Source organism: Aquarana catesbeiana, linkage group LG08 (genome assembly GCF_042186555.1).
Source record: "Aquarana catesbeiana isolate 2022-GZ linkage group LG08, ASM4218655v1, whole genome shotgun sequence".
NCBI classification, from domain to species: Eukaryota; Metazoa; Chordata; class Amphibia; order Anura; family Ranidae; genus Aquarana; species Aquarana catesbeiana.
This window is the reverse complement of record NC_133331.1, coordinates 2,204,753-2,227,726: the sequence shown is the minus strand read 5'-3', so window position 1 is coordinate 2,227,726 and position 22,974 is coordinate 2,204,753. Positions and strand designations below refer to the sequence as shown.

Sequence of the window (22,974 nt, the reverse complement as noted above, 5' to 3'; positions counted from 1 at the left end):
CCCCTTTAACTGGAGTGCCGGCCTGTGTTTGTATCCTACTTATAAAAGGTTGGAGCCGGTATTTGGGTACATGGATGGGGGGGCCACAGAGCGCATCTACAGCCTGCTGACAGCAACCTGTCAAAATCAACGACAGGCTGAATCATGCAGCGGCTGTACACCTATATATACTCCCCAGCCTCAGATGTGAGTATATCGGGGGACAGCTGCTGTATATTTTAGGCTGTCATTGATTTTCACAGCCTGCTGCCACAAGCCGTACGCTGTATAACCCTCCGCAACATGTTCCCTTTTGCTATTTTATTTCTCATTGGGTAAAATCAACTTTGATAGAAAACATTTTTAAAGGTGGGTTTGGATTGGTTGCTCTCCCGATCACCCCCCCCCCCCTTTTTTTTGTAATGAGGTTTAGGGGGTTTATATTTTCAGCTGTTCTTACAGTCACAGGATCCTCATTCCTGAATAGAGCATTTCAGGGCTTTTATCTCCCCAACACTATCCAGCTCCATGATGGTATAGTCCACTCCATGATGGTATAGTCCACTCCATGATGGTATAGTCCACTTCATGATGGTATAGTCCACTTCATGATGGTATAGTCCACTCCATGATGGTATAGTCCACTCCATGATGGTATAGTCCACTCCATGATGGTATAGTCCACTCCATGATGGTATAGTCCACTCCATGACGGTATATTCCACTCCATGATGGTATAGTCCACTCCATGACGTTATAGTCCACTCCATGATGGTATAGTCCACTCCATGATGGTATAGTCCACTCCATGACGTTATAGTCCACTCCATGACGTTATAGTCCACTCCATGATGGTATAGTCCACTCCATGATGGTATAGTCCACTTCATGACGTTATAGTCTACGCCATGATGGTATAGTCCACTCCATGGCGATATAGTCCACTCCATGATGGTATAGTCCACTCCATGAAGGTATAGTCCACTCCATGATGGTATAGACCACTCCATGATGGTATAGTCCACTCCATGACGGTATAGTCCACTTCATGACGGTATAGTCCACTCCATGACGGTATATTCCACTCCATAACGGTATAGTCCACTTCATGACGGTATCGTCCACTCCATGACGGTATAGTCCACTGCATGACAGTATATTCCACTCCATGACGGTATATTCCACTCCATGACGGTATCGTCCACTCCATGACGGTATAGTCCACTCCATGAGGGTATAGTCAACTCCATGATGGTATAGTCCACTCCATGACGGTATAGTCCACTGCATGACAGTATATTCCACTCCATGACGGTATATTCCACTCCATGACGGTATCGTCCACTCCATGATGGTATAGTCAACTCCATGATGGTATCGTCCACTCCATGACGGTATCGTCCACTCCATGACGGTATAGTCCACTCCATGACGGTATAGTCCACTCCATGACGGTATAGTCCACTGCATGACGGTATAGTCCACTCCATGACGGTATAGTCCACTCCATGATGGTATATTCCACTCCATGATGGAATAGTCCACTCCATGATGGAATAGTCCACTCCATGATTGAATAGTCCACTCCATGACGGTATAGTCCACTCCATGACGGTATAGTCCACTCCATGACGGTATCGTCCACTCCATGACGGTATCGTCCACTCCATGACGGTATAGTCCACTCCATGACGGTATCGTCCACTCCATGACGGTATCGTCCACTCCATGACGGTATCGTCCACTCCATGACGGTATCGTCCACTCCATGACGGTATCGTCCACTCCATGACGGTATCGTCCACTCCATGACGGTATCGTCCACTCCATGACGGTATAGTCCACTCCATGACGGTATAGTCCACTGCATGATGGTATAGTCCACTGCATGACGGTATATTCCACTCCATGACGGTATCGTCCACTCCATGACGGTATAGTCAACTCCATGATGGTATCGTCCACTCCATGATGGTATCGTCCACTCCATGACGGTATAGTCCACTCCATGACGGTATAGTCCACTCCATGACGGTATAGTCCACTGCATGACGGTATAGTCCACTCCATGATGGTATAGTCCACTCCATGATGGTATATTCCACTCCATGATGGAATATTCCACTCCATGATGGAATAGTCCACTCCATGATTGAATAGTCCACTCCATGACGGTATAGTCCACTCCATGACGGTATAGTCCACTCCATGACGGTATAGTCCACTCCATGACGATATAGTCCACTCCATGACGGTATCGTCCACTCCATGACGGTATCGTCCACTCCATGACGGTATAGTCCACTGCATGACGGTATATTCCACTCCATGACGGTATCGTCCACTCCATGACGGTATAGTCAACTCCATGATGGTATCGTCCACTCCATGATGGTATCGTCCACTCCATGATGGTATCGTCCACTCCATGATGGTATAGTCCACTCTATGATGGTATAGTCCATTCCATGATGGTATCGTCCACTCCATGATGGTATAGTCCACTCTATGATGGTATCGTCCACTCCATGATGGTATCGTCCACTCCATGATGGTATAGTCCACTCTATGATGGTATAGTCCATTCCATGATGGTATCGTCCACTCCATGATGGTATAGTCCACTCTATGATGGTATAGTCCACTCCATGATGGTATCGTCCACTCCATGATGGTATAGTCCACTCCATGATGGTATCGTCCACTCCATGATGGTATCATCCACTCCATGATGGTATCGTCCACTCCATGATGGTATAGTCCACTCCATGATGGTATCGTCCACTCCATGATGGTATAGTCAACTCCATGATGGTATAGTCAACTCCATGATGGTATCGTCCACTCCATGATGGTATCGTCCACTCCATGATGGTATCGTCCACTCTATGATGGTATCGTCCACTCCATGATGGTATCGTCCACTCCATGATGGTATCGTCCACTCCATGATGGTATAGTCCACTCTATGATGGTATAGTCCACTCCATGATGGTATAGTCCACTCCATGCTCACCATGTCCCTCTTCTCCTCCTGTCCTTTCCTTTACATCTCTCTCTTTGCCTATACCTTGTGACAGCTGGGATACATCGGTACGTGTATGGGACATCCTCTCCGCCTCAGAGTTGAAGACGCTATGCGGTCACACAGGAGCGGTCACATGCCTGGCTTTGGTCTCACCGGGGGAAGCACAGCTAAGTAAGTGAAAGCCGTGTAATGGAGAAGCTGTCTTGTATGGTGTCATTCCTGTGACAGGACTCTTACAATGGGGAAAATAACGATCGTCTCCCCTGCAGATTGTGTAAGTTTTGCCCCCTTACATAGAAATGAAGGGTCTATAATTTTTATCATAGGTGTGTTTTATATGATAGAGACAGACTCTTCATTTCTTTGTAAGGGGGCAAAACTTACACAATCTGCAGGGGAGACGATCATTATCCCCCCCCCCCTGTATATTTTTTTTTTTGTCATGATTCCATATCTATAGGGGCTTCCTAAAACTGGAGCGTGCAAAATCCAGCGCCAGCTGTGCATTGTAGCTAATAAGTTTCCTGATTTTATTGTAAAAGCTTAAAGGGTAACTCTACTTTGGTGGAAAAAAAATATCAAATAAAATCTTGTATACGATTAGGACACAAGTCATGTTGTAATTCAATGTTAAAGTGGAGTTCTGCGTACAAAAAAAACAAAAAAACAAATGTCAGCAGCTACAAATACCGCAGCTGCTGACTTTTAAAATAAGGACATTTACCTGTCCTGGGAGCCCGCCATGTCTTCACCCAAAGCCGACCCGTCCCCTTGGCTCCGGGTTTAGGCACCGCCATCTTCAGTAAGGGAATCAGGAAGTAAAGCCATGCGGCTTCACAGCCTGGTTCCCTACTGCGCATGCGTGAGTCGCTCTGCACATTCTAACTGGTCCCTGCTGTCTTCTGGGACCTGTGTGTCTCCCAGAAGACAGTGGGGGGGGGGAATTGAGGAGGGGCCGGACATGGTATAGATTGCTGTGGATACTGCGGAGATCTTTCGCTGGCAGTGGGAGCAAATACCTGGATTGGACGGGTATCTGCTCCCCCCTCCCCCCGAAAGGTGCCAAATGTGACACCGGAGGGGGGGGGGAACCGGATCAGTGAAAATTCCACTTTTGGGTGGAACTCCGCTTTAATAAAAAATTCCCTTTCCTTTTCAATCTGCAACTCTGTCATGTTCTGTAAAATGCAATTTGGCCACCTGGAGGCGCTGTGTACACAGATGGTATACAGAATGCCCTCCCAGAAATCTCATTTCCTGCTTGTGTGATTGGATCGTTGATTTTCTTTGGTGAGATATTCCTAAAGGGAAATCGCGTCTGAAGGGATGCAGATCCTGTCACTTTCCTCATTAGAGCCCTGCAGGTGCAGCAGCTGATTGATCACACACAGGGATTTCTTCACAATAACAAAAGGGGGGAATCTGCAACAAAGTTTGTTATAATCCTTGCAATGTACAGAGATCACCCCGAGGGGGAGGGGTTTATTCCCTGCAATGTACAGAGATCACCCCGAGGGGGAGGGGTTTATTCCCTGCAATGTACAGAGATCACCCCGAGGGGGGAGGGGTTTATTCCCTGCAATGTACAGAGAACACCCAGAGGGGGGAGGGGTTTATTCCCTGCAATGTACAGAGATCACCCCAAGGGGGGAGGGGTTTATTCCCTGCAATGTACAGAGATCACCCTGAGGGGGAGGGGTTTATTCCCTGCAATGTACAGAGATCACCCTGAGGGGGAGGGGTTTATTCCCTGCAATGTACAGAGATCACCCAGAGGGAGGAGGGGTTTATATCCCGCAATGTACAGAGATCACCCCGAGGGGGGAGGGGTTTATTCCCTGCAATGTACAGAGATCACCCAGAGGGGGGAGGGGTTTATTCCCTGCAATGTACAGAGATCACCCCGAGGGGGGAGGGGTTTATTCCCTGCAATGTACAGAGATCACCCTGAGGGGGAGGGGTTTATTCCCTGCAATGTACAGAGATCACCCCGAGGGGGGAGGGGTTTATTCCCTGCAATGTACAGAGATCACCCCAAGGGGGGAGGGGTTTATTCCCTGCAATGTACAGAGATCACCCTGAGGGGGAGGGGTTTATTCCCTGCAATGTACAGAGATCACCCCGAGGGGGGAGGGGTTTATTCCCTGCAATGTACAGAGAACACCCAGAGGGGGGAGGGGTTTATTCCCTGCAATGTACAGAGATCACCCCAAGGGGGGAGGGGTTTATTCCCTGCAATGTACAGAGATCACCCTGAGGGGGAGGGGTTTATTCCCTGCAATGTACAGAGATCACCCAGAGGGAGGAGGGGTTTATATCCCGCAATGTACAGAGATCACCCCGAGGGGGGAGGGGTTTATTCCCTGCAATGTACAGAGATCACCCAGAGGGGGGAGGGGTTTATTCCCTGCAATGTACAGAGATCACCCCGAGGGGGGAGGGGTTTATTCCCTGCAATGTACAGAGATCACCCCGAGGGGGGAGGGGTTTATTCCCTGCAATGTACAGAGATCACCCAGAGGGGGGAGGGGTTTATTCCCTGCAATGTACAGGAAACACCCAGAGGGGGGAGGGGTTTATTCCCTGCAATGTACAGAGAACACCCAGAGGGGGGAGGGGTTTATTCCCTGCAATGTACAGAGATCACCCAGAGGGGAATGTTTTCTTCTCAACAAATGTGGAGTTACTTTTTAATTGAAGAAGCTGAAGTGAGAAGCTGATTGGCTCCCATGCAGAGCTGCACCAGATTTTTCACTCTCCGGTTTTAGTAAATCCCCCCCTCCATGTCTTTGTCTTGATTCCATCTGAAAGTTTTTTTCTCATATTTCTGCCTTTCAGACTCCAGTCTTTTCCCTCCACATGAAGATTTTGTCTGCAGCGGATCGGCGGACTGCAGTATCAAAGTCTGGAGTCTGATCTCAGGTAAGAGAATAAAGAAATCTCATCGTTTTCATTGTATTTCCAAAATGATTTTCGGGCAGATTATACAGAAGGCATATTTAGTACAGTGAGGGGGAAAAGTATTTGATCGGCTTCTGATTTTGTGACAAAGAAACGATCGTCTATAATTTTATTGGTCGGTTTATTATAACAGTGAGAGAATAACAACAAAAATATCCAGAAAAACACATTTCATAAAAAGTTATAAATTGATTTGCATTTTAATGAGTGAAATAAGTATGTGAACCCTTCACAAAACATGACTTAGTAGTTGGTGGAGAAACCCTTGTTGGTGATCACAGAGGTCAGATGTTTCTTGGAGTTGGCCTCCAGGTTTGATCACATCTCAGGAGGGATTTTGTTCTCTTTGCAGATCATTAAGGTTTCCAGGATGACGTTTGATAACTCGAACCTTCAGCTCCCTCCACATATTCTCTATGGGATTAAGGTCTGGAGACTGGCTAGGCCACTCCGGGACCTTAATGTGCTTCTTCTTGAGCCTTTGTTGCCTTGGTGATATGTTTTGGGTCATTGTCATGCTGGAAGACCCATCCATGACCCATCTTCAATGCCCTGACTGAGGGAAGGAGGTTCTCACCCAAGATTTGATGGTACATGGCCCCGTCCATCGTCCCTTTGATGCAGTGAAGTTGTCCCGTCCCTTTAGCAGAAAAACACCCCCAAAGTATAATGTTTCCACCTCCATGTATGACGGTGGGGGATGGTGTTCTTGGGGTCATAGGACCTCCATGTATGACGGTGGGGGGTGGTGTTCTTGGGGTCATAGGACCTCCATGTATGACGGTGGGGGATGGTGTTCTTGGGGTCATAGGACCTCCATGTATGACGGTGGGGGGGATGGTGTTCTTGGGGTCATAGGACCTCCATGTATGACGGTGGGGGATGGTGTTCTTGGGGTCATAGGACCTCCATGTATGATGGTGGGGGATGGTGTTCTTGGGGTCATAGGTCCTCCATGTATGACGGTGGGGGATGGTGTTCTTGGGGTCATAGGACCTCCATGTATGACGGTGGGGGATGGTGTTCTTGGGGTCATAGGACCTCCATGTATGACGGTGGGGGATGGTGTTCTTGGGGTCATAGGACCTCCATGTATGACGGTGGGGGATGGTGTTCTTGGGGTCATAGGAGCTCTATGTATGACGGTGGGGGATGGTGTTCTTGGGGTCATAGGAGCTCCATGTATGATGGTGGGGGATGGTGTTCTTGGGGTCATAGGACCTCCATGTATGACGGTGGGGGGATGGTGTTCTTGGGGTCATAGGACCTCCATGTATGACGGTAGGGGATGGTGTTCTTGGGGTCATAGGACCTCCATGTATGACGGTGGGGGGATGGTGTTCTTGGGGTCATAGGACCTCCATGTATGACGGTGGGGGATGGTGTTCCTGGGGTCATAGCTCCTCCATGTATGACGGTGGGGGATGGTGTTCTTGGGGTCATAGGACCTCCATGTATGACGGTGGGGGATGGTGTTCTTGGGGTCATAGGAGCTCCATGTATGATGGTGGGGGATGGTGTTCTTGGGGTCATAGGACCTCCATGTATGACGGTGGGGGGATGGTGTTCTTGGGGTCATAGGACCTCCATGTATGACGGTAGGGGATGGTGTTCTTGGGGTCATAGGACCTCCATGTATGACGGTGGGGGGATGGTGTTCTTGGGGTCATAGGACCTCCATGTATGACAGTGGGGGATGGTGTTCTTGGGGTCATAGGAGCTCCATGTATGATGGTGGGGGATGGTGTTCTTGGGGTCATAGGACCTCCATGTATGACGGTGGGGGATGGTGTTCTTGGGGTCATAGGACCTCCATGTATGACGGTGGGGGATGGTGTTCTTGGGGTCATAGGACCTCCATGTATGATGGTGGGGGATGGTGTTCTTGGGGTCATAGGACCTCCATGTATGACGGCGGGGGATGGTGTTCTTGGGGTCATAGGACCTCCATGTATGACGGTGGGGGATGGTGTTCTTGGGGTCATAGGACCTCCATGTATGACGGTGGGGGATGGTGTTCTTGGGGTCATAGGAGCTCCATGTATGATGGTGGGGGATGGTGTTCTTGGGGTCATAGGACCTCCATGTATGACGGCGGGGGATGGTGTTCTTGGGGTCATAGGACCTCCATGTATGACGGTGGGGGATGGTGTTCTTGGGGTCATAGGAGCTCCATGTATGATGGTGGGGGATGGTGTTCTTGGGGTCATAGGACCTCCATGTATGACGGCGGGGGATGGTGTTCTTGGGGTCATAGGCAGCATTCCTCCTCCTCCAAACAGTTGAGTTGATGCCGAAGATCTCGATTTTGGTCTCCTCTGACCACAACACTTTCCCCCAGTTCTCCTCTGAATCATTCGATGTTCATTAGTAATCTTCAGATGGACCTGTACATGGGCTTTCTTGGGACAGGAGGACCTTGCGGGGGCTGCAGGATTTCAGTCCTTCACGGTGTAGTGTGTTACCGATTGTTTTCTTGGTGACTATGGTCCCAGCTGAGATCATTGACAAGATTCTCCCGTGTAGTTCTGGGCTGATTCCTCACCGTTCTCATGATCATTGAACCTCCACGAGGTGAGATCTTGTATGGAGCCCCAGACCGAGGGAGATCGATCGTTATTTTGTGTTTCTTCCATTTGTGAATAATCTCACCAACTGTTGTCACCCTCTCACCAAGCTGCTTGGCGATGGTCTTGTAGCCCATTCCAGCCTTGTGTAGGTCTACAATCTTCTCCCCGACATCCTTGGACAGCTCTTTGGTGTTGGCCATGGTGGAGAGATTGGAATCTCATTGATTGATTCTGTGGACAGGTGTCTTCTATACAGGTAACAATTTGAGATTAGGAGAACTCCCCTTAAGTGCCGGTTCACACTGGTGCGATGCCAAACATCGCACAGACATCGCATGTAATTCGCAGCGCACTGCCGTTCACATTACATGCGATGTTTGTGTGGTGCGATATGCGAGCTGAACTGGGGTGTCGTTAACAATGTATTGACACTCCCCAGCGATTCGCATATGGCAGTGTGAACCGGCACTAAGAGAGAGAAGAGAAGAGTGCTCCTAATCTCAGCTTGTTACCTGTATAGAAGACACCTGGGAGCCAGAAATCTTGCTGATTGATTGGAGATCAAATACTTATTTCACTCATTAAAATGCAAATCAATTTATAACTTTTTTGTAATGTGTTTTTCTGAATATTTTTGTTGGTATTCTGTCACTGTTATTATAGACCCACCAATAAAATTATAGACGATCGTTTCTTTGTCAGTGGGGCAAACGTACAAAATCAGCAGGGGGTCAAATACTTTTTTCCTTCATTATACATCTATGCAATAAATGTTATCCCTTAAAGTGGTTGTAAAGGTAAAAGTTTTTCTTTTTACCTTAAAGTGATACACACACCTTCTATATCTGTACGGGGATGGCGGCTTTCTAATTATTTTAATAAAACAAACATCTGGGTCCCTTTTTCCTATTGGATATCCAGCTGTCACATGACCCGGCTCTCTCCCAGCCTGTCTGCAGGGAAACCTAAGCAGGAGGAGTATCTAGTCCTCTGCTGCTGGTCACATGATTAAAAAAAAAAAAACAAAAAAAAAAGCCTTTGGAATACAGAAGAGAAATAAATACTTAACCCCTTCAATACCGGCACTTCCCCCCCTTCCTGCCCAGGACAATGTTCAGCTTTCAGCGCTGTCCCACTTTGAATGACAATTACACGGTCATACAACACTGTACCCAAACTACATTTTTATCATTTTCTTCCCACAAATAGAGCTTTCTTTTGCTGGTATTTCATCACCTCTGGGGGGGGGGGGGGGTATTTTTTGCTAAACAAATAAAAAAAGACCGAAAATTTTGAAAACAATAAAAGTTTTGTTTCTGTTAAAACATTTTGTAAATAAGTACGTTTTCTCTTTCACTGATGGGCACTGATAAGGTGGCACCAATGAGCGGGCACTGACGATGGGCACTGATATGCGGCACTGATGGGCATTGGTAGGCGGCACTGATGGGTGTCACTGATATGCGGCACTGATGGGCATTGATAGGCGGCACTGATGGGTGTCACTGATATGCAGCACTGATGGGCATTGATAGGCGGCACTGATGGGCACTCATGTGTGGCACTGATGGGCACTGAAAGGCTGCAAAGACGGGTTCTTATGGGCGGCACTGATAGGCAGCACTGATGGGCACTGATAGGCGGCACTGCTGGGCACTGATATGAGGCACTGATAGGCATCCCTGGTGGCACTGGCAGTGGTAGGCATTGTGAATGGGCACTGATTGGCAGCTGCCTGGGCACAGATTGGTATTTTCCTGGGGGTCTAGGGGGCATACCTGGTGGTCCAGTGTTGTGGCCATCCTGGTGGTCCTGGGCGGCTTCCCTGGTGGTCCTGGGTAGGATCCGAAGGGGGGCTGTGCTGATAAACAATCAGCACAGACCCCCCCTGTCAGGAGAGCAGCCGATCGGCTCTCCTCTACTCGCGTCTGTCAGATGTGAGTGAGGAAAAGCCGATCACTGGCTCTTCCTATTTACATCGTGATCAGCCGTGATTGGACACAGCTGATCACATGGTAAAGAGTCTCCGTCAGAGACTCTTTGCCTAGATCAGACTGACACACCGCAACAACGATCGCCGCAATGCGCACCCCCGGGGGCGCGCAGCGGCTTAATATCTTGATCACGTCATATGACGCCCGATCAGGATATTGAAACCACTTTGCTGCCATCATTTTGCTATATGGCGGACGGCAAGTGGTTAATATTAATAAACTGTTTTAACCGCTTCAGCCCCGGAAGATTTGGCTGTTGAATGACCAAGCCATTTTTTGCGGTTCGGTACTGCGTCCTTTTAACTGACAATTGCGCGGTCGTGCGACGTGGCACCCAAACAAAATTGACGTCCTTTTTTCCCCACAAATAGAGCTTTCTTTTGGTGGTATTTGATCACTTCTGCGTTTTTTATTTTTTGCGCTATAAACAAAAAAAGAGCGACAATTTTGAAAAAAACACAATATTTTGTACTTTTTGCTATAATAAATATCCCCCTTTTTTTTAAAAAAAAGCAAATTTTTTCCCTCAGTTTAGGCCGATACGTATTCTTCTACATATTTTTGGTAATAAAAATCGCAATAAGCATATAGTGATTGGTTTGCGCAAAATTTATAGCGTCTACAAAATAGAGGATATATTTATAGCATTTTTATTATTATTTTTTTTTTGTACTAGTTATGGCGGCGATCTGCGATTTTTATCGGGACTGCGACATTATGGCAGACACATCGGACAATTTTGACACATTTTTGGGACTATTGGCATTTATACAGCGATCAGTGCTATAAAAATGCACTAATTACTGTAAAAATGTCACTGGCAGGGAGGGCGTTAACACTGGGGGGGGGACGATTAAGGGGTTAACTGTGTTCCCTAGTGTGTGTTCTAACTGAAGGGGGGATGGGACTGTCTAGGGGAGATGACAGATCGCTGTTCATACTTTGTATGAACACACGATCAGTCTCTTCTCCCCTCAGAAAACCGGGATGTGTGTGTTAACACACACACATCCCGGTTCTCGGTGTGTGACGAGCGATCGCGGGAGCCCGGCGGGCGCATCGGCCCTTGCATCGGCTCTGGGGGCGAACAGTGTGCGCGCGTAACATAAGGTTGCTTCGCCCAGCCGTGCCATTCTGCCGCAGTAAAACTGCGGCGGCTGATCGGCAAATGGTTAAATTGTCATACAAATATATATTTGAAATAAAATCTTTATTATTTTGCGGAAATAACATGATGTGGGCGGATTTCTGGCAGTCACACGCTGTGTCATGCCCCCTCCAGCCTGTGTGTTAGAACAGCAGGAAGGTGAAGCCTCCAGTAATCCACATGTAATATCCCGTCCCCCATTGTGTTTAGCTGGTTAGTGGGCGTGGAGGAGGAGGAGAGAGGGAGTGGCCTGTAATTCTTTATACGCCCACATGTGTGACTATATAGTCACATGGGCTGTTCTGATGTGATAGGGAGGAAATGCTCAGCATAGAAGCTCACTGAAAACTGAGCATGTGCAGAGCTGCCAACACTGATCTGCAAAATCCCCAACTGCAGTGGGGACATGGACAGAAGGGGGAGACAGAGAGCAGCGGGATCAGCCAGGATTTATGCAGAATACAGAAAAGGAATCTCATAGTGACTGAGTGAGTATGACCAGCATGGAATCCACCATTTATTGACCGCTTTTAACCACTTACCGACAGCACTGTAGCCAAAAGACGGCTACAGAACAGTTGTCCAGTTCTGGAAGGGCGCTTATTGACCTCTTCCCAGAACCCTGCCCCCCTCCCCCTACACGCCCACGAGGCGTGCATTGGGGGAGCTCTGTGATGGCTGTGTCTGTCGTATACAGCCATCACAGATCAAGTTAAAGGGCCAATCACAGCAGCCCTTTACCATGTGATGAGCTGTGTCCAATCACAGCTCATCACATGTAAAAAAAAAAAATGCTGGTTATCGGCATTTCCTTTCCTCAGCGCTGTCACTGTGTGAGGAAAAGAAAGCCGATAACGGGCTATCCTGTGACAGGGGACATTTACACTGATTATCAGTGTCCATCAGTGCAACATATCAGTGTCCATCAGTGCAACATATCAGTGTCCATCAGTGCAACATATCAGTGTCCATCAGTGCAACATATCAGTGCAACATATCAGTGTCCATCAATGCAACATATCATTGCAACATATCAGTGTCCATCAATGCAACATATCATTGCAACATATCAGTGTCCATCAATGCAACATATCAGTGTCCATCAATGCAACATATCATTGCAACATATCAGTGTCCATCAATGCAACATATCAGTGTCCATCAATGCAACATATCAGTGTCCATCAATGCAACATATCATTGCAACATATCAGTGTCCATCAGTGCAACATATCAGTGTCCATCAGTAAAGAAGAAAAATTACTTATTTGCAAAATTTTAGAAAAGAAACTAAGAAAACTTTTTTTTTTTTCAATTTTCGGTCTTTTTTCATTTATTTAGCAAAAAATAAAAACCCCCCAGAGGTGATTAAATACCACCAAAAGAAATCTCTATTTGTGGGAAGAAAATGATAAAAATGTAGTTTGTGTACAGTGTTGTATGACCGCGTAATTGTCATTCAAAGTGGGACAGCGCTGAAAGCTGAACATTGTCCTGGGCAGGAAGGGGGGGAAGTGCCCGGTAGGCAAGTTTGGTTTATGACACTTTAATCCAACCCCTCCCCCACCCCCCAACACTTAAAAAAAAAAATATATATATATATATATACCTTCTGGCTGGATGGCAAAGGCCCTTCCTCCTCTGGAGCCCAGGGGCTGCTGGATGATAATGCCCCAGGGGGGTGAGCCCATAATAGCCTGGGCTCAGAGGAAGTAGGTTGGATGATGCTGGCTGCCATTTAACATTGAAGACTAGCAGCATCTAGTGGTAAAAAGACATTACTATGGGGAGTGACTTCGGATTGATGGTGAGTATTGCAGCAACACCTGCTTTTTTTATTTTGAATAATTCTGTCCTCTTTAATTAACATTTAAAACAAAAAAAATAAATTTAATCTAAACTTTACAAGAGCTGAAAATGTGTGGGAAATGAACTCCTAGTATTCGTATTTGGTGGGATTCTTAAAGCTGCACAGGATTAGGCTTAAAAATGTTTAGCTGGACGAAGCCGGTGTGAGTTCATTGTAATGCCTGGCGGATCTCGGTGTCTTATGTTGTGTCGGAGATGTGAGACGCCTTCTGCTCTTTGCACATTTACATTTATCTCTTCTTTTTGTTTTATTCAGACTTGTTGATGTATTTTTCCTCTATTTGAATCCCTCCAGGTCAGCCTCTGCTCAGCATATACACTTTCTCCGCAGTGTCAGCCCTTACTCATATCCCGGACACTAAACTGATCATATCTGGATCTGGTGAGTCTCTCTCCATCCCATTCCATAATGATGTGCATTAATATTTTTATGAATAAAGTTTTACGAACAGGCTACTGACTGGAATGGTAGCAGCTGATTGGAGAAAAGCCAATGTAGCACCAATATTTAAAAAGGGCCCAAAAAACATCCCTGGGAATTACAGACCAGTTAGCCTAACATCAATAGTATGTAAACTCTTGGAGGGGATGATAAGGGACTATATACAAGATTTTAGTAATAAGAACGATATCATTAGCAGTAATCAGCATGGATTCATGAAGAATCGTTCTTGCCAAACCAATCTATTAACCTTCTATGAGGAGGTGAGTTGCCATCTAGATAAAGGAAAGCCCGTAGACGTGGTGTATCTGGATTTTACAAAAGCATTTGACACAGTTCCCCATAAACGTTTACTGTACAAAATAAGGTCCGTTGGCATGGACCATAGGGTGAGTACATGGATTGAAAACTGGCTACAAGGGCGAGTTCAGAGGGTGGTGATAAATGGGGGGTACTCAGAATGGTCAGAGGACAGGGAGCGGAGGGGGGGGAGGAGGGGAACATGGAGGGGGGTGGAGGAGGAGGTCAGGGAGCGGAGGGGGGAGGAGGGGAACATAGAGGGGGGTGGAGGAGGAGGACAGGGAGTGGAGGGGGGGGGCATGGAGGGGGGTGGAGGAGGAGGTCAGGGAGCGGAGGGGGGGAGGAGGGGAACATGGAGGGGGGTGGAGGAGGAGGACAGGGAGTGGAGGGGGGGGGGGCATGGAGGGGGGTGGAGGAGAATGGGGGGGGGGGAGAAGTACAGGGGATCAGAGGAGCAGCACACAGAAAACAGCGGGGAATAATCGGTGCAGCGGGGAACAGCTGTGATCACTGATCTTCCTGTATAGATTTTTAGCTGACAGCCGGGGGGAGAAGGAGAAGCGGCTGTCAGCTAAAAATCTATACAGGAAGATCAGTGATCACAGCTGTTCCCCGCCGCACCGATCATTCCCGGGATATCTGGAGGTGCTTGCGGGCATGTGCGGGACCCACCGCAGAAATGTGGGAGACTCCCACACCTCATGGGAGACTTGGGATGTCTGCCTTACTGTTCTCCCCCCTCTTTATTGCCCCCCCTTTCTACTCAGGCTGTGGCTGAATTATCAAGAAAATGAACAATAAAGCTTCGTACACACGATCGGATTTTCCGACGGGAAATGTGTGATGACAGCCTGTCAAAATCCGACCGTGTGTACGCTCCATCGGACAATTGTTGGATGGCAGGTTTTAAAATTTTCCGCAGACAAATGTCTGTTGTCGGATTTTCCGAGCGTGTGTACACAAGTCCGTCGGACAAAAGTCCAAAGTATACAAACGCGCATGCTCGGAAGCAAGGACGAGCCAGAAGCGTTCGTAATGGAGAATTAACATTCGTGACGCTGTAAATTGTGAAATCTGGAAATGCAGCGCACAATTCTCTTCTTCTTTATAATTGGATAATAATGAAGCCGCTTTGCTGGTGATAATGATGGAGTTATTGCAAACTAATTTTCAACACTTTTTTTTTCTAGTGATATTAAGAATAATATTATTATGTTTTTTTTTTTTTTTATTTGGGCAAATTACCACAACACCATTATTATCCCGGAGTTTTTAGGATTAAAGATACAACTATGTTGGTGTCTCTTGTTAATGTTACTTTGTATTTTATAAATATAACTGCCGACTCCCAAACTGTCATTGGAAGTAAAACACAAAGCCAAATATTATTCTCCACAATTCTTTTATTGTCCATTAAAAAAAGAAAACAAATAAAATTAGACATGAAATCTGCCAATAGAACTTCACCAAAAAGTGCATTTTATACATCCAAAAATATAGAAAATATACCAAATCAAATCATTATTATTATTCAACCAAAAAATGAATGACAAAGCGATAACTCCGAGGCCGATAATAAATAACACGTCATCTCCTCCGATTCCACAACATGTCTGGATGACGAACGGCCGTTCAGAAACGAACTGAAAAGCGCAAATCAACACTCACCAAACTCACCAAACTTCTACTAACATGAAATTATCAGAAGGAGCCCAAAGGGTGGCGCTAAAGAGCTGAAAAACAACGTAGTACGGCACTACGTTCGTATTTGTTGGCCAACAATTGTGTGGGCGTGTGTATGCAAGACAAGTTTGGGCCAACGCCCTTCGGACAAAAATCCACGCATTTGTTGGCCAACAGTCCGATCGTATGTACGGGGCTTTAGACTTTTTTGGTTAGATGCACCTGAGATGTTTGTAGCTGATTTCAACTCCAAGTTTAGATGGGATTTAGAAATGAATTTCATAAAGACGGCTTTGGATGATTATTCTCGCGGTAGATCTTATGTCAGGACTAAAGGTTAGATGCTTTAAATATTGTGCTGGTGGGCTTTTCTGACCCATTCTTGACTTGGTGGAAAATTGACCACATTCTTGTTGTGATGCAGATGGTGGGAAGATCGATGTCTGGGACCTGAATACCCAGGAAAACGTTCGCTCAGAGAGAACGCATGAAGATAAAGTGACAGCTTTGCAGGTAAGATATTAAAGAGGATCCCCTATCTCCTGGGGGCGCTCAACCTGCAGCCCTCCAGCTGATGCAGAACTACAAGCCCCATGAGGCATTGCAAGGCTGACCGATAACAAGCATGAATGCCCAAAGGCAGAGGCATGATGGGACTTGTAGTTCCGCCACGGCTGGAGGGCCGCGGGTTGGGCTCCCATGTGGTGGTTTATCACAGCCAGGCAGGTAAAGCTGAACATCAGACTTCCCTTCAGTCTTGTAGAGCTTTCTCTTCTGGACTGAAACGGCTTCCTCTGATTTCACTGCACACTGTGAGCTTCTCACCATGTGCATTAGTGGCTGCAGCAAGTCCTATAGAGCCCCGCCCCATTTCCTGGCGGGAAGACTTCCAGTGTTATCTAACTGTATCCTCCCCAACCTGACTTACATAGAAGGTGAGGGTGATAAAAGACACAAGTCCATCAAGTCCAACCTATGTTGTGTGATTATGTGTCAGTATTACATTATATATCCCTGTATGTTGTGGTCATTCAGGTGATTATCTAATAGTTTCTTGAATCTATCAATGCTCCCCGCTGAGACCACCGCCTGTGGAAGGGAATTCCACATCCTTGCTGCTCTTACAGTAAAGAACCCTCTACGTAGTTTAAGGTTAAACCTCTTTTCTTCTAATTTTAATGAGTGGCCACGAGTCTTATTAAACTCCCTTCCACGGAAAAAGTTTTCTCCCTATTGTGGGGTCACCAGTCCGGTATTTGTATATTGTGGGGTCACCAGTCCGGTAATTATATATTGTGGGGTCACCAGTCCGGTATTTATATATTGTGGGGTCACCAGTCCGGTATTTGTATATTGTGGGGTCACCAGTCCGGTATTTATATACTGTGGGGTCACCAGTCCGGTATTTATATATTGTGGGGTCACCAGTCTGGTATTTGTATATTGTGGGGTCACCAGTCCGGTATTTATATATTGTGGGGTCACCAGTCCGGTATTTATATATTGTGGGATTACCAGTCCAGTATTTGTATATTGTGGGGTCACCAGTCCGGTATTTATATATTGTGGGGTCACCAGTCCGGTATTTGTATATTGTGGGGTCACCAGTCCGGTATTTATATATTGTGGGGTCACCAGTCCAGTATTTGTATATTGTGGGGTCACCAGTCCGGTATTTATATATTGTGGGGTCACCAGTCCGGTATTTGTATATTGTGGGGTCACCAGTCCGGTATTTATATATTGTGGGGTCACCAGTCCGGTATTTGTATATTGTGGGGTCACCAGTCTGGTATTTATATATTGTGGGGTCACCAGTCCGGTATTTGTATATTGTGGGGTCACCAGTCCGGTATTTATATATTGAAATCATATCCCCTCTCAAGCGTCTCTTCTCCAGAGAGAATAAGTTCAGAGCTCACAACCTTTCCTCATAACTAAGATCCTCCAGACCCTTTATTAGCTTTGTTGCCCTTCTTTGTACTCGCTCCATTTCCAGTACGTCCTTCCTGAGGACTGGTGCCCAGAACTGGACAGCATACTCCAGGTGCGGCCGGACCAGAGTCTTGTAGAGCGGGAGAATTATCGTTTTATCTCTGGAGTTGATCCCCTTTTTAATGCCAATATTCTGTTTGCTTTGTTAGCAGCAGCTTGGCATTGCATGTCATTGCTGAGCCTATCATCTACTAGGACCCCCAGGTCCTTCTCCATCCTAGATCCCCCCAGAGGTTCTCCCCCCAGTCTATAGATTGCATTCAGATTTTTCCCACCCAAATGCATTATTTTACATTTTTCTACATTTAACCTCATTTGCCATGTAGTTGCCCCTCCCCCATTAATTTGTTCAGATCTTCTTGCAAGATTTCCACATCCTGCGGAGAAGTTATTGCCCTGCTTAGCTTAGTATCATCTGCAAATACAGAGATTGAACTGTTTATCCCATCCTCCAGATCGTTTATGAACAAATTAAATAGGATTGGTCCCAGCACAGAACCCTGGGGAACCCCACTACCCACCCCTGACCATTCTGAGTACTCCCCATTTATCACCACCCTCTGAACTCGCCCTTGTAGCCAGTTTTCAATCCATGTACTCACCCTATGGTCCATGCCAATGGACCTTATTTTGTACAGTAAACGTTTATGGGGAACTGTGTCAAATGCTTTTGTAAAATCCAGATACACCACGTCTACGGGCCTTCCTTTATCTAGATGGCAACTCACCTCCTCATAGAAGGTTAATAGATTGGTTTGGCAAGAACAATTCTTCATGAATCCATGCTGATTACTGCTAATGATATCATTCTTATTACTAAAATCTTGTATATAGTCCCTTATCATCCCCTCCAAGAGTTTACATACTATTGATGTTAGGCTAACTGGTCTGTAATTCCCTGGCATGTATTTTGGGCCCTTTTTAAATATTGGTGCTACATTGGCTTTTCTCCAATCAGCTGGTACCAATGTTTGTAATGTTTGTTCCTTTTCAGCTCCACGCTGGATTGCTGTACTCCGGATCCTCAGATGGCTTTCTGAAGGTTTGGAAAGTTTCCTCGTCGGGTTGGCTGAGTCTCCTGCACTCCTGTGACAGTCTGTCCCTCCCCCTGCGCGGTCTGTACGCTCTCTGTGCCACGGCAGGTCACATCTATGTAGCCAATCAGGGAGCTTCTTTAAAAGTCGTGGACTGGAAGCAAGGTAGGAGAGCAGATTATAGAATGTATATCAACCTGTATTTATTGTACCTGTATTGTATGGAATCGGGATCAGTCAAAGTGATTCTTAAAACAAAAACAGACAATATATGTAATATATTGCAGCTCATACGTCCTTAGATATGGCGGCTGCATTCGTCTTCCGATTTTCAGGCTTTTCCCCCATAATTCCACCTTGTGATTCTGCCAGTGACACACTTCCTGTCCTGAAGTGACAACGTTCACTCACTCTACTATATCTATGGAGAAGAAGTGTTGTCACCATAGGACAGGATTACAGAACACCTCCCTCCCAGAGCGACTTCAGTATGTAGAGGTGAAGTCTACAAACTGGAAAAATACATTTGTAAATGGAGAGAAAATTGGCTAAAAGACCGAATTTAAACCCCAAGGTTCAGTGTTATTGGTGGTGTACCCCAAGGTTCAGTGTTATAAGTGGGGTACCCCAAGGTTCAGTGTTATTGGTGGGGTACCCCAAGGTTCAGTGTTATTGGTGGTGTACCCCAAGGTTCAGTGTTATAAGTGGGGTACCCCAAGGTTCAGTGTTATTGGTGGAGTACCCCAAGGTTCAGTGTTATTGGTGGTGTACTCCAAGGTTCAGTGTTATTGGTGGTGTACCCCAAGGTTCAGTGTTATTGGTGGTGTACCCCAAGGTTCAGTGTTATTGGTGGTGTACCCCAAGGTTCAGTGTTATAAGTGGGGTACCCCAAGGTTCAGTGTTATTGGTGGTGTACCCCAAGGTTCAGTGTTATTGGTGGTGTACCCCAAGGTTCAGTGTTATTGGTGGTGTACCCCAAGGTTCAGTGTTATTGGTGGTGTACCCCAAGGTTCAGTGTTATTGGTGGTGTACCCCAAGGTTCAGTGTTATTGGTGGAGTACCCCAAGGTTCAGTGTTATTGGTGGTGTACCCCAAGGTTCAGTGTTATTGGTGGTGTACCCCAAGGTTCAGTGTTATTGGTGGTGTACCCCAAGGTTCAGTGTTATAAGTGGGGTACCCCAAGGTTCAGTGTTATTGGTGGAGTACCCCAAGGTTCAGTGTTATTGGTGGTGTACCCCAAGGTTCAGTGTTATTGGTGGTGTACCCCAAGGTTCAGTGTTATTGGTGGTGTACCCCAAGGTTTAGTGTTATTGGTGGTGTACCCCAAGGTTTAGTGTTATTGGTGGAGTACCCCAAGGTTTAGTGTTATTGGTGGTGTACCCCAAGGTTCAGTGTTATTGGTGGTGTACCCCAAGGTTCAGTGTTATTGGTGGTGTACCCCAAGGTTCAGTGTTATTGGTGGTGTACCCCAAGGTTCAGTGTTATTAGTGGTGTACCCCAAGGTTCAGTGTTATTGGTGGTGTACCCCAAGGTTTAGTGTTATTGGTGGAGTACCCCAAGGTTCAGTGTTATTGGTGGTGTACCCCAAGGTTCAGTGTTATTGGTGGTGTACCCCAAGGTTCAGTGTTATTGGTGGTGTACCCCAAGGTTTAGTGTTATTGGTGGAGTACCCCAAGGTTTAGTGTTATTGGTGGTGTACCCCAAGGTTCAGTGTTATTGGTGGAGTACCCCAAGGTTCAGTGTTATTGGTGGTGTACCCCAAGGTTCAGTGTTATTGGTGGAGTACCCCAAGGTTCAGTGTTATTGGTGGTGTACCCCAAGGTTCAGTGTTATTGGTGGTGTACCCCAAGGTTCAGTGTTATTGGTGGTGTACCCCAAGGTTCAGTGTTGGGGCCCTTACTTTTTAACATATTTATAAATGATCTAGGAGTTATTTTACGAAAATTTGGGAGTGCAAAAACTGGTGCAGCTGTGTCTGGCTGCCAATCCGTTTCTAACTTCAGTTTCTTCAGTTAAGCTTTGGCAATAAAACCTGGAAGCTGATTGGCTAGTGGCTGCCATGCATAGCTGCACTAGATTCTTCACTCTCCAGTTTTAGTAAATCCCATTAGCCCAATGTCAGTGTTTTCAGATGACACCAAGCTATGCAGTGAAATAACGTCCTTACAGGATGTCTCCCATTTATCCCGGCAATGTAGGTCTGCGTTGTAGACGTCATTCGGCTATAGCGCAGACAGGAAGCGGTTAAAGTGTCGCCTATGGAGATTTTAAAGCGGAGTTTCACTAAAAAAAAAAATTTTAGATGTCAGCAGCTGCAAATACTGCAGCTGCTGACTTTTAAAATAAGGACACTTACCTGTCCCGGGGTCCAGCGATGTCGGCACCCGAGACCGAGCCGTCCCTGGATCCTCGGGTGCTGCCGCCGCCATTTTCACTGAGGGAATCAGGAAGTGAAGCGTTGCGGCTTCACTGCCCGGTTCCCTACTGCGCATGCGCGAGTCGCGCTGCGCGTCTACACTGGTCCCCGTTGTGTCGTGGGAACTGTGTATTTCCCACAACACAACGGGGGTGGGCGGGGAGTCTGCGGCTAGCTGCGGCTAGCTATACCCGGAAGTGGGTGCAGATACCTGTATTATACAGGTATCTGCACCCCCCTCCCCCCTGAAAGGTGCCAATTGTGACACCGGAGGGGGGGAGGAATCCGATGAGCGGAAGTTCCACTTTAGGGTGGAACTCCGCTTTAAGATACCGTAGTTAGACGCCTTTCCAAGGGCGGACGCAATTTTTACGTGCGACATGTTTGGAATCTGTTTACTCAGCGTAACATCATCTTTTTATATTTTACCAAACAATTGGGTATTATATTATGTTTTTGTGCATTAACATTCATTAACCCCTTCAGGTCAAAGTAAAACAAATATTCATGCCAACGTTGACATGTGTTAGTAAACCCGTACAAATCATCAAAACTTTTTTGTGCATCCAGGTAGATTAATACGGCGTTTCTTTCAGGACCAATTGGGCTTTCATTTGGTGGGAAATGGTAATGGATAGCTCCTGATTTTTTTTTTTTTTGATTATTATCAAAGGAAAACTGTCCCAAAATAGTAATGAAAAGATCATTTAGCTGTATTTTTCTTGCTACTTCCAGAACCTTCCACCAAAGAACAACCCAAAATAAATTCTCCTTCTCCTGACGATCGCAGTGATACCCCATGTGTGTTATGTTACTGTACTCCGGCACGGTTTAGGAGATATTTACTATATACACTTGTGCCGACGTCACTGGCGCATGCGCACTGAAGAAAGGGCACAATCATGCCGTTTCTAAGGGGCTCGTGCCGTGACTGGTGGCTCCCACGCGCGCCGGCCAGTCCCAGAGCCGGAGTCCATGGCCCCCAGAAGGAAGAGGGGTGAAGATGGATGCGGCCCCCAGCGGGGACATTGTGGGCTTCATTTTCAGGTAAGTGCCACATAATGGGCTAGTATGAGATGTGATGCGATGCATACTAGCCCATTATGCTTTTACTTTTCAGGGGTAAAAAGAGGAAGTAAAACCCATCAGGGCTGACTTCCTCTTTGGAGACAGCCCGGCCATGCTGGGCTCTGCCAACACAACGGCGTCAATCATTCGCAGTGATCTACAATTTCTGTCTTCCACATGCAGTGGCGGCCCCTGCATTGTGAGAGCCCCGCCCCCCCAACTCCTCCGCCGCCCTCCCCGTCCATGTGCCCGGCCCCTTTCAGGATGCCGGACACATGAATTACTATGGCGGGGATAGGCAGAGGGTGTGTATTTTGAAGCACGTGATTAGAATCAGAGGCTCTAATAGGCTTCAAAATAGGGTGTGATCGGGGCACAGAGCATTGCGTCCCAATCCCACACTGTTGTGCGACGATAGCGAATGAATATTTTTTTTTCATCAAAACAAGGTTTTATTAAGCAAAGATGGTGCATATAAATACATAGTA

The 22,974-nt window shown here is 46.7% G+C and overlaps 1 protein-coding gene across 6 annotated transcripts in view; it reads left to right on the top strand.

Annotated features, from left to right (window-relative positions):
• LOC141105525 (NACHT domain- and WD repeat-containing protein 1-like) overlaps positions 1–22,974 on the top strand; it is a 129,442-nt gene that overhangs the window by 16,101 nt on the left and 90,367 nt on the right. For all 6 annotated transcript variants that reach the window (XM_073595403.1, XM_073595408.1, XM_073595402.1 and 3 more), the window contains exons 6-10: positions 3,060–3,178; positions 5,846–5,929; positions 13,844–13,930; positions 16,398–16,486; positions 18,963–19,167. In XM_073595403.1, coding sequence (XP_073451504.1) covers positions 3,060–3,178; positions 5,846–5,929; positions 13,844–13,930; positions 16,398–16,486; positions 18,963–19,167 — 584 coding nt within the window. The remainder of the gene's footprint in view (positions 1–3,059; positions 3,179–5,845; positions 5,930–13,843; positions 13,931–16,397; positions 16,487–18,962; positions 19,168–22,974) is intronic.